Source organism: Carcharodon carcharias, chromosome 15 (assembly GCF_017639515.1).
Source record: "Carcharodon carcharias isolate sCarCar2 chromosome 15, sCarCar2.pri, whole genome shotgun sequence".
NCBI lineage: Eukaryota > Metazoa > Chordata > Chondrichthyes > Lamniformes > Lamnidae > Carcharodon > Carcharodon carcharias.
The window spans coordinates 28,514,083-28,526,289 of NC_054481.1; the positions used below are offsets into that span (position 1 = coordinate 28,514,083).

The window sequence follows — 12,207 nt, forward strand, 5'->3', positions numbered from 1 at the left end:
ACACTCCCTCAGTACTGCACTAGAGTCTCAGCCTTAATTTTGATACTTAAATCCTGGTGGGAGACTTGGGCCCACAACTTTGTGATCCAAAGGTGAGAGTGCTACCATGGCTGATTTACAATTAGGTTATGGCTGACCTGCACCTCAACTCTATTTATCTGCTCTAGCTCCATAACCCCTTGATAACATTATTGAACAAAAAAAAACTATCAATCTCAGTTTCGAAAATTCCTTCAATCTCAACAGCCTTTTGAAGACAGTCCCAGATTTCCATTCCCTTTGAGTGAAAAATGAGCTTCCTAATTTCCCTCCTAAATAGCCTAGCTCAATTTTTAGGATTATGTTTCCTCTCCTGGATTCCCCCACCATAGAAAATAGTGTCACTGTATCTACTATATTGAATCCTTTTAACATTTTAAATACCTCGATCAGATCACGCCTTAATCTTCTAAACTTAAGTGAATACAAACCAAGATTTATGTAACAAATTTGATTGCAATCAAAGCTAGTGTGTAGTAACAGACAGTTTTATTCCAGAACTACATATATCCACATACCTTACATGAAGGAAGACATCTCAGGTATTTGACAAAGAGGAAAGGACACTCAGTGCTGTGAGAAATGGGGGAAACTAAAAGCAAAGTCAGAGCAATCAGATTTTTAAGAGGCTTTTGAAAGAAGTGAGAGAAGTGGTGATGCAGAGTGATTTAGTGGGGAGTTTAGGGGCACTATGATTGAGAAAGTGAGGAACAAGCAGCAAGTCAGGGTCACTGGGGCTGGAAGATTACACAGGTAGGGAAGATTAGAGGGAAACGGGGAACCAGTGGAATTTGTTAAGAAAAGGACTGCCAGGAGTGCATTTTCCAGTGTTTGAAAGGAATCTAGGCCGCAGAATTTTGGAGTAATTGGAGTTTATGAAGGAGGGGTGGGCAGTGTGGAGACATTGAAAAGTCAAATTTTGATGGACTGAAGACATAAATTAGGATTTCAGTGACAGAGAGAGAGGTGGGAGCATAAACATCCAATGGCATAGGATAAGTGTAGTGTGTTTGAGAGGAACAGGAGATTTTGGACCTTTGGGTTCCAAAGCTTTCCCATCACTGGATCGACGTTGCATCGAGTCTGAGTATGCTGTAGACAATTGCATTGATCTGTCAACAACTCCATTGTTATTGTATCATGTTTACCATGATGGTAGAAGGTGAACTAAGATTGGTCTATTCTCATCTAGAAATTCCTATGTTCAAAATGCAGATATAGAATTGTATATTTAAGGCTAGCTTGAGGTCAGACCGCACATCACTTGATCCAGACTGAGATGGCAGTCAGGAAGGGCTGATGGAAATAGTACTGGACACTTGAAGGTTCTACAGGAACTAAAACAAATGGGATGGCTTTAGTTTCACTTGTGTTGGAAAATTAGGCTCATTCTGGCCTTGATGTTGTATAGTAAGCAACAGGCTTCTGATCAGACTAAAATTGGGAATTAACTCCTTTGGGGTGTGACATCAAATCAAGCACTTTTCTTTTTAATTTGCCCCTAACACAATAAGAAAACAAGAACATAAGAAATAGGAGCATGTGTAGGCCAGGTGTATCTTTGAGCCTATTCAATTAATCAATAAAATCATGGCCAACCTTTTACCTCAAATCCATTTTCCCACCTACTTCCCATATTCATTGATTCCCCTGGAGTCCAAAAATCTATGGATACCAGCCTTGAATATACTCAATGACTGAACACTTGGAGGAGCATTAATTGGCTAGAGATGGGTCTACTGTCCCTCACTCAGACAAAAATCCTGCCTCAGAGAGCTGCCAGCCAATCTGATTGGCCAGCAGCTCTGTAGTCCCAGCTGCACAGTGCAGAAGTGGCCAGGACTGGAACTACAAGCAAACTCCACATTCTAATTCCCAGAGTCCAGGACCAGGTGAATGCTGGAATCTCATTGCGATGTGGGAAGATGAGGCTCGTAGGATGGTGGGGAGAGGGTGGTGGAAGCCTTGATGGAGAGACCAGGGAGAGGGAGTACCTGTGAGGGGCATACCTTGGTGGGGAGGGAAATGGGTTGCCCGATATGGAAAGGAAGCCCTTGAGGGAGGTGCCTCCCACCCCTTCCCTTTCCCACCCAAGGCCCTGAATTCCTCCCACAAGCCTCAAAATTGAGGCTGGACAGGATGCAGCCCTTAAGAGGCCACTTAAGAGCCTCAATTGGGGTGAGGGCAGGCAGGCAAGCTGACTTAGGCCTCGCACACCCTACATAAAATTGTGGACAGGCAAGGGGCAAGTGGCGGGAAGGCCACCCAAGGAACTTATGGGAACCCCACCTGTGGTAGGGCACTGTAAAATTCTGCACTTTGAGTGAAGAAATTTCTTCTTATTGACAGTGCCAACTCATAAAATAACCCCTCTGGTGCAGGTACACGGCAATATAAGCAGCAAAAGAGTGAGACTAGTTATGATAATATAGTCACAACAGACTTGACAGCACTACAGTGCGAAGCACAAACTGCTGGTTGTGACCACCATAGAAAAGTAGATTAGTCATGCTATTACCAGCAAATTCAGCCACATGAGAAAAATGTGCAAACAGAAACACAAACTGCTGTCATAGAGAGTAAAGGCATTTCAGAAAGGTAACTGTGAGAATCTGAGCATGAGTGAAGTGGTTAACACAAGAATCACAGCCAAATAGTGACAATTGAGTCATGTACTGACTGAGACATCCCCACTGACAAGGTAAAATGAGTCTGAGTGTCGTGTTTTATGAGATGTACCAGCTTTGGGTTTCAAAGTCATATAACTTGCTGGGCCTCAATGTTCATAGGAAAAATCTCCAGTCATTCAAGAAAAAAAGGAACTTGCACCAGTTCAGGTCCTCAGGACATCCCAAAGTGCTTAATTGTCAATGAATTACTTCTGCACTGTAGTCACTGATATTTTACAGGAAAGTGCAGCAGCCAATGTGTACACAGCAAGATCCCATACAGCAATAAGAAGAATGACAAATGAGTCTATTTTTGGCAGTGTTAGTTGTGGGACTAATATTGCCCATTGCCCAGGATATTGAGTGAACTCCTTTGCTCATCTTTGAGATAGTGCCATTGGATATTTAACACTTACCTGACATCTCATTTGAAAGACAGAACCTCTGGCAGTACAGCACTCTTCAATACCGTACTGAAATTTCTGCTAAATTAACTGCTCATCTCCTTGAGGGGGATTGAAGGATGAAAACTGAATCCGTGAGATAGTCCCATCTGATCACAAGGAGCTTATGTGTAAACATTCGATGTGACAGGATGGGTAACACCCGCAATAACTCTATGATTGAATAGCTCACCGACTCACAATTTTGATGCACAGGTGAAGAATGGCTTACTTGGATGAGGTGCCTTGGAGCTGCAACTGTACCACAATCAGTGAATTCCTGAATGTAGGAAAAATGACAGAGGAAATATCAGATAGGGAATGAAAAGCCAAGAGCAGGATATGTCACTGCGTAATGACATATCATCCCTTTACAAACAAAGTTTGGAAATCACTGCTCATGATGCTAACATTTGTAGAACATTCCTCCAGGTGAAAAAGAAACAGGTTAACAGCTCCAGTAAAACAGCAAGGAACATCCTCTGAACATGTCATTTTGACTGCTAATCTATCTGAACATTCTACCTCATGTTCATGCCTCTGCTAGAATGTTCAGGGATTTCCAACATAGCTTCCATGGTTCTTCAAATAGACAGCGAGCTCAGTGCATTGCAACAGCAATACCAACATATAAAACCATACTCTCTAAAGGTCTCTTTATATATAGAACGCTGAACTAGGTTACAGAATCTAATAGAGGGGTTTGAGTTGTTTATATATAGAATAACGGATATTCAGGAGTGAAACTAATTGAGAGGTTCGAGTGGTCTATATATAGAATAACGAGTACCCTGGATTGAGTCACAGGCTGGTTTAATGGAAGGGGTTCAGTGAGTTTATATACAGAATAACAGTGTGTGTTATAGGCTCAAATCTAATCGAGGCATTTGGTGGTTGTGGGCGGGGGGCGGGGTTGCAGGTGTTGTTAGATAGAATAGCAGCTACTTGGGAGCAAGTTACAGGCTGGAATCTAATCAAGGGGTTCCCATGGTTTATATACAGAATAACAGATTCCTGGGAGTAAGTTACAGGCTGGGGTCCAATTGACCTGAATGAAAAATAAACTCTGTTGTGGTGTATACTGGTCTAACAATTCACCACGAGTGCATTTCACACTACTAATCAAGGCCAGTTTGACCCCATGGAGCCATTCCCTTAAAAACCCAAGAGGAGAATTTCTCCATAATTTTAGTAGAAACCCAGGACTAGTAGTGTTAGCAGCTGCTTTCAGCCATTTCTCTTCTGCCATCCTTCTGCGAAAGCTACAGTGTAAAACTGGGAGAGCCCTCATGAAAATTCAAAGTGCCATTTCATCCTGGATGGATCTAGAGGACTTCAATGCTGCTGATCCCATGTCTCACAATGTTCAATGTCAATGCTCAGCTTGCCTGATAAAATGGTTCTAACTGTTGAAAGTAGATGCATGGAATTGACAAGTTCCAGAAGATTAGTGTTGTTCTGCAAGCTTTTTGAAACTGTTTCTCATTCTCCAGTGGGAAAACATTCTTCTTCCTGGAATGAGAAAGGGCAGCACAGGTATTGTATGCCATGGCAGGCCTTGGCTGGAGTCTGGTGATACCATTCAATGCCTGGCAAAGAGGATGAGGTGAACATCCAGCCTCCCACCAGTATCCCTCTGTAATGATCCAACTGTATAGAATTGTGCGAACATCCAGCCTCCCACCAGTATCCCTCTGTAACGATCCAACTATATAGAGTTGTGTGAGGGTGACTTGCATCACTCTCTCTTCTCCCTGTAGAGAAACACCTGGCCTCCATTTGCAAGGTTTAACCTGTACAGCCTCTATTGGGATTGGGTTGTTAATTAATTTTACCTGCTTCTGTGACCACTTTATTTTCCCTGTTTGAAAAAAAGTTAGAAGCCTTCTTTGATGGAAACTGGTTAGAATTGTTTGCAAAGTGGATTTCTAAACTTTGCAAGCCATACAATTGTTCTTTTTGAACAAGGCTTTCTTTCTAGCTATGGAGCTTTTGCAAATGATGTTGACTGAGAAGATTTTAAGATTGCCATAAAATAGCATGTATAGATGATAGAAAACTGGGATTGGATACAAAAATTTGGCAGTGGTTAGAGAGATGTTATTGGCACCTGAACCAGCAATGATGGCCTCTTCCCAACAGACTAAGGTATGATGTCTACACTATGACTCAGTGAATGAGACTCTATGTGCTCCAATACCAGGTTGTCTTGTAGCTAGATCTCTTCAAAGTTGACAAATATTTATTGTAGTTGAGGCAAAGACTATTACATCTTCTAAGGGAAAATTAGAAAAATAATTGAAATAAAAAGCAATACAGCATTTTGGGAGAGTGTGGGACAGAGTTAGTTTTGGGACACAGATTTAAGATTTTGTGCAAGAGTTGCAGTGGGAACGTGAGGAAGAACTTTTTTCTGCAACAAGTGGTAATGACCTGAATTGCTGCCCACAAGAGTGGTAGAATCGGAAACAATCAGGAATTTCAAAAGGAAATTGGATGGGGACATGAAGGAAATAAACTTGCAGGGCTATGAAGACTGAGCAGGGAAGCTGGACTGACCTGCAGGGAAGTGATATGGACTTGATGGGCCGAATGGCCTCTTTCTATGCCATAAATGGCTCTATGGGCCAGATTCTTTCCCAACTTGCCAGACCCACCTGGTAAAATGTACCCTGCAATGTGAAATTTCACTTCGGTGGGGGGAGGGGGTTTGGGATAGAGTCAGGCTTGCCTTCCCCAAAAGTAGAGCGTAGACAACCATGGGGTCATGTGAATGCCAAGTCAGGCTGGTTAGAAGGCCTGCCTCAGATCTCTGGGACTTTGTCCCAGTTGTTTTAAGTGTTGTTATGCTCCCTAGCCTTCACCCCTCACACACCCCAATCCCCATGCCAACTCAATGTCAATTCATGCCCCCATCCCCCTGGCCTTTCATACCCTGCATGCCATGTCTATAGCTATTCACTCAGTATCCACTATGGACACACCTCAGGAATCATATAGAGGCGAAAATATAAACTTCTAACAATCTAATACAGCTCTCACTGCTACATTCTTAATAGTGAAAAAAACTCCCATTCATAAAATCCATTCAATATTGTTAAATCTCCTCAAGTAGTTAATCTCTTATAAAAGCAAACATACTTCTATTCAGACCCCATATAAAAGATAGATAATCCTTTAATAGCCCCTTTAAATTGTCAATCAAACTGTGAACTCAGAACCCCTGCTGAGATAATTGTAGTACTTGAAACTTAGTCAAGCATTCATTATGGCATCATGATAGCCCATGATGAAAGGTCAACAAAGAACTCTATTGAAACTACACCACCAGATGCTACTTTTTTCCAACTATGGTTGTTTTTAACTCTCACTGACAGCGGTGGCCTTTTTTAAATTTTACAGGGTGATGCTTTTAAAAAACTTCAGATCATGACAGTTATATAGATCTTATCCACCCTTCAAGAATGTTTACGTCTATTCCATCAATCTATGACTGCAATACTGCACGTTAAGATCCTTGGACCAGCCAAAATGGGGTCTGTTTGAACTCAGCACTTAAGGACTTCATCACCCATGCCCTGCCTAGCATTTTTAAAGGTCCGCAGAGTCTTCTTGACTTCATAAAAATCTGGTGCTATGACTCAAAGCACCAGCCCAGAAAGTATTCATGTTGAAAACATCTCTAATTAAACACAGTCCTTTCACATTTCAAACCCATGAACAGTGTAGATTTGCCTAGAGGTCCTGAGGGTGAGAATGTTTTCTAGGGACTTGGTTATAATGTGGAATTAATAAGTTGTTTCAGTGAGTTCTTCCCCCAATGTTATATGGTCTAAATTATGAGATTTGATGCACTGTATAAATTAGGATGTCATCCTCTCCACTGGACAGAACATCTAATTACAGTGTGACAAGTTTATATAGGGTGTTTCCATTGCAAAGGTGGCCAAAGTAATTTATGTTGGAAAAAGTTGACAGCTGGTGTGTGTTAAGCTAAGAAATGTTATATGAACAATGTATGAGTTAAAAATGAGGACTGAGTTCTGCCTATGTGCCCTCAGAGAATTATCCCTCATCTTCCAACCTTCCCTCCACATGAAGACTAAATTTGGTTTTGACTTCCCATGTCCAATGCCACAGGAGGTAATGCATGTATTTACAAACATGTTCTTAACAGCATAGTATTGACCATTGTAATTCAACAACATGGACATATTCACACAGGGTTATCTTCACTGCACTCATTTCCCTCAACTAGTTGCTTGTCATCAGGCAAAAAGTCCGATTGATCTGGCCTGTGGCTTTGCGGCAATTCTCAGTGCCATTCCCTCAACATTTGATTCAAATGGTGCAAGCCAGAAGCTATGAACAACAGCCTTGGTGATTTTACCTCTCCCTAGCCCAATTATAGCACACCTACTGCCACCCTGGGTGAGACGAGGTCTGTATGGCTCAGTTACACACTGAGCAGGATACTTAGCAAATGAACTACACAGGCAGCTTCCATAACTGTTTCCCAATACTTGTAAGGACTGACATCAAAAAGTCCCTGAACTTAACTTTGATTTTCATTGTCCAGGGAGGATTGGAAACATGCAGTTAAATGTTATAATTCACTACAAACTACGGCATTCCATGACAAATAGCTTCACTTGAGGGGCTAATCATAGTTCAATTACCCTGCTTCTGGCTCATGACATGTCCTCCATTAATGGAAAATCACAATTAAATCCAGTTTAATAAGGGTCACACAGATTTATCATTACTTTTAATTATGGAGTGTCCACATAATCAATAATTCACCTTTAGGTGACACAGGCCTATATTGCTCCATCTGTCCCCTTTCTACAAATAGTAACCCCTGCTCTTGATACTGTTCTGGGCCTGTAATAGCATTGCTTTGAATATTTATTTTCCCTCTGAATTATATTGAGCGAAAACACATCGAGACAGAAATTGGCCTCAAGCTGACTGATAATGTTCTGATCATTTAGAGCCAGGCTGAAGACTTCAGCAAACTCAACAGTGAAGATGTTGTCATTCTTGCAGGGAACCGAGCCTTGGCTGCAGATCCAGGTGCTGATGTGCATGATGAGAAGCTTATGAATGGTAAGCAGCAAGCAGAGAAAGACAGTCCCCCACTGTACACAGACTCACCTGATGGTAATTCAGACTTGGGATCACGCAGTTCCATGGTGGATTCCAGTGAAAAGGAAGAAAAAGGTCAGTCACACTTTGATAGCTGTGCAGCAGTATGTTCAAGATGTGCTACTGGACATGATAACGTGGTTAAAAGAGGTTTAGAAGATCAAGACTTTCAAAGCAATGAAGCCAATTCTAAAAACGACACTGAGGAGTTGACTGTAAATGATAAAAGAAATGAAAACCTGGAGTCTGGCACTACTGAGGACGAAGATAGTGTTCTTGCTGATAAGGAGGATGGCAATTTTCAAGAGCTAGATCTCAACAGCACAGAAGCTACATCAACAGTGGAAAGCGAATCAAATGAAACTGCAGGAAATACCATCAATGAATCCCAAAGGGATGAAGAATCAGAACTAAGAGAACCAACACAAAATGGGGCCCAAGAACATGCCAGAGATTCCGAAGAAGAAACTGAGCTAAACAGCAACAACAGAGGTCAGCATTGGCCTGAGCAGGATGATTCCGATGGTGAGTCGGATATTAAGGAAGGTTCTTCAGAGGAAACAGAAGAGACTTCAAGCCAAGAAGACAAAACAGAACATCTGGAAGAGGAAGCATTGGATATTCAGGAAGAGAATACTGAAGCAGCAGGTTCTGAGCAAGAAGCTAATATGAGGAAAAGTGAACCTGAGGGGCAGGAGCAAAATGACAAGGAAACTGACAATAAATGGGATGAAAATGAAACTGAAGAAAATTTGATGGATTCGGAAGATTCTGATAGTCAGGAAACTCTACAGTTTGCAACAAGTGACAATGGCAAAGGATCTGAGGAAGGTGGAGATAATAAAGAGGCATTTGCAAAGGAAGCGCAAGTATCGGATCAAAAAACTGAAGGAGTCAAAGTTGCTGAGGAGGGAATTATTGAGCCAGGCTTTATTTCTGATGAAGCTGCTGCATTCCCAGGATCTGAGAACGCAGGAAAGGAAGAAGCTGCTGATTCTGAAGGAAGTATGCCCGATGGCATCATTGATAACACAAGGCTTTCTCCTGAAATGAAGGAGCAGAAGAGAGACGGTGAGTCAGCGAGGACTCATCTTAACACTGCACTGACATGTTCAGCTGTGGAATTTCATTTTATTCTTTTGGCTTCCCACATCAACTTAATTTAACACATCAGCTGTACGAGTGAGACTGACCAATGGAGTTTGGGGATTTTCTGCTTGTGATGTCACTAATTTCAATATTAATGCCTAGAATGATTCATTCATAACAACATATATATTTCCCATGATGCATGACTTCATGGTTTCTGTGTGGGTTCACCTCCTTTACCTCTAATACTTGTGAACAGAAACTTGCTTCAGGAGATGCCTCCCTGTACTATCAGTGTGATGTCTTACCCTCAGATAATACTTAAAAGATTAAAGCCAATTCTGCATCAAGCAAACCCCAAAATTTACATGAGATAAAGCTTCTCTTTTACATTGTCCCAAAAATATCCAGGGCAGGTACAGCACAGGTTATATACACCATAAAGCCCCCTCTACATTGCCCCATCAAACATCCCCAGGGCAGGTACAGCATGGGTTAGATACAGAGCAAAGCTGCCTCTACACTGCATGTAAGTAAATGTGTCTTTACTGTGCTCAAAGAAACTTTCTTAATTGCATCCTCAAAAGACCATTCTATACCATGCCAGAATAACATGTTTATTTACCACATTATCTGTGCTGCATGGAGGAAGGTGCCAAAATAGTGTCAAGTTAGTTTTATACCCCTAGGAACTGGGGTGAGACTGGGAGAATGGATTCCATATCAGACCCTTACAGACAAGTAGGAACACACCTTCCATGTGCCAGATTCAAAACCAGAAAAGGGTTCTAACTCCCTGCATCTCAGATAACTGAACTGTTTTGTTTGATTTACACTCACAGTTACTTGTAGATTTATTCTTTTACATTGGATAACAATGTTTATTTGTCAGTGTTTCCACCAGTTGAGAAATTGGAAAACATCATAGCTCAAAGGCTTGTTCAGTGTTCTTAAGGGAACAGTGCATTATGAAAATATACCAGCAAAAGTATGATACAGTAGTTTACCATTGTGTATTGGTACATGTCTAAAAGGCTTGATTGAATGTAGTGTGCAGAAGTTCTCAAAGGACCAGTGTTACTCTAGGTCAAGAATTACAGGAAGTGAATTGCTTCAGGGGCCTTCTAAGGGACACTGTCCTACAGAATGTTGGAACATAGGTCTCCAATCTCTGAGCTCTTCATTTAGCCATGCTGTTGTGGGTGGTGGCCATGTGGGGACAGGTCAGTCTACGAACTGTAGTCCTACTTTAATCCAGCCTTCTGCTTGCTCTGTTGGGTTAAGAATGTCTTCCTTTGTCTTTCCTTTTATACAAGAAAAGGAGAGAAAACAGCAGAGATACCCAGAATTATATAGAAGTAATGGCAGATTATGTAATTTGAAAAGAGAATATTGAGAAGTGATAGGATTGCTGCTTTGGGGGTTGGAGATACTGTAGCCCATGTCCAGAACAATAGAACCAGAGAAAATGGTCTATGCTTGAAGGAGAATAAATTAAAAATTAATCTGTGAAAATATTTCACCGAATCAGTGAGTAGCCAATCTATGGAGTAGACTTCCAAGGGAGATGGTGGAAGCCAATAATACTGATTCATTCAAAGGCATAGATTTCTTTCAGAAAATAATATTTTGGTTGAGGCATGACATGTAGCATGCTTGAGAATAACAGGTGACTTTGGACCTATGGTTGTAAAGATTATACATGTGAATGACATAAAATTAAGGAACAGTGAATCATTAGGGATGATCTGACTCCATGAATTGGTGGTTGAATGTACTGCACAACCCATCACTGTGGGGAATCACAGGCACAGACCCAGGCTCATCACTGTGAGGGGAGTCATAAATACTGAACCAGGCCAATCCCTGTTAAGAGATACTGTCCCCTGACAACAGCCTGCAAACACAGCTCATTTTCCTTTTTATACCATCAGATGGAGGGGACTGTGAGCACGGGGGACTGGTTCTGCACATTGATTTTGCCTTCACCCGAAGTCTAAACCAACAGCTGGTTAACTGACTTAGATTCTTGTTGGATGCAGTTGGTTCCCTATGGTTTGGGACTTTTACTGAGGGGCTTGGCCAAACAAAGACAAGGGCGGGGTGAGCTGCCTTTTTTTTTAATTCATTCGTGGGATGTAAGCATCGCTGGTTAGGCCAGCATTTATTGCCCATCCTGATTGCCCTTGAGAAGGTGTTGGTGAGCTGCCTTCTTGAACCGCTGTAGTCCATGTGGTGTAGGTATACTCACAGTGCTGTTAGGGAGGGAGTTCCAGGATTTTGACCCAGCGACATTGAAGGAACGGTGATATATTTCCAAGTCAGGATGGTGACTGGCCTGGAGGGGAACTTCCAGGTGGTGGTGTTCCCATGTGTCTGCTGCCCTTGTCCTTCCAGATGGTAGCAGTCATGGGTTTGGAAGGTGCTGTCTAAGGAGCCTTGGTGAGATCCTGCAGTGCACCTTGTAGATGGTACACACTGCTGACACTGTGTGTCGGTGGTGGAGGAAGTGAATGTTTGTGAATGGAGTGCCAATCAAGTGGGCTGCTTTGTCCTGGATGGTGTCAAGCTTCTTGAGTGTTGCTGGAGCTGCACGCATCTAGGCAAGTGGGGAGTATTCCATCACACTCCTGACTTGTGCCTTGTAGATGGTGGACAAACTTTGGGGAGTCAGGAGATGGGTTACTCACCACAGAATTCCTAGCCACTGACCTGCTCTTGTTGTATTTATGTGGCTAATCCAGTTCAGTTTCTGGTCAATGGTAACCCCAATGAATGTTGATTGTGGGGGATTCAGTGCTGTAATGCCATTGAATGTC

At 42.1% G+C, this 12,207-nt stretch overlaps 1 protein-coding gene across 2 annotated transcripts in view; it reads left to right on the forward strand.

The window, feature by feature from the left end:
• Window positions 1-8,240: 8,240 nt before the first annotated feature.
• srl (sarcalumenin) overlaps window positions 8,241-12,207 on the forward strand; it is a 33,841-nt gene continuing 29,874 nt past the window's right edge. For both annotated transcript variants that reach the window (XM_041207459.1, XM_041207460.1), the window contains exon 1: window positions 8,241-9,370. In XM_041207459.1, the coding sequence (XP_041063393.1) occupies window positions 8,254-9,370 (1,117 nt within the window). In that variant the 5' untranslated portion in view covers window positions 8,241-8,253. The remainder of the gene's footprint in view (window positions 9,371-12,207) is intronic.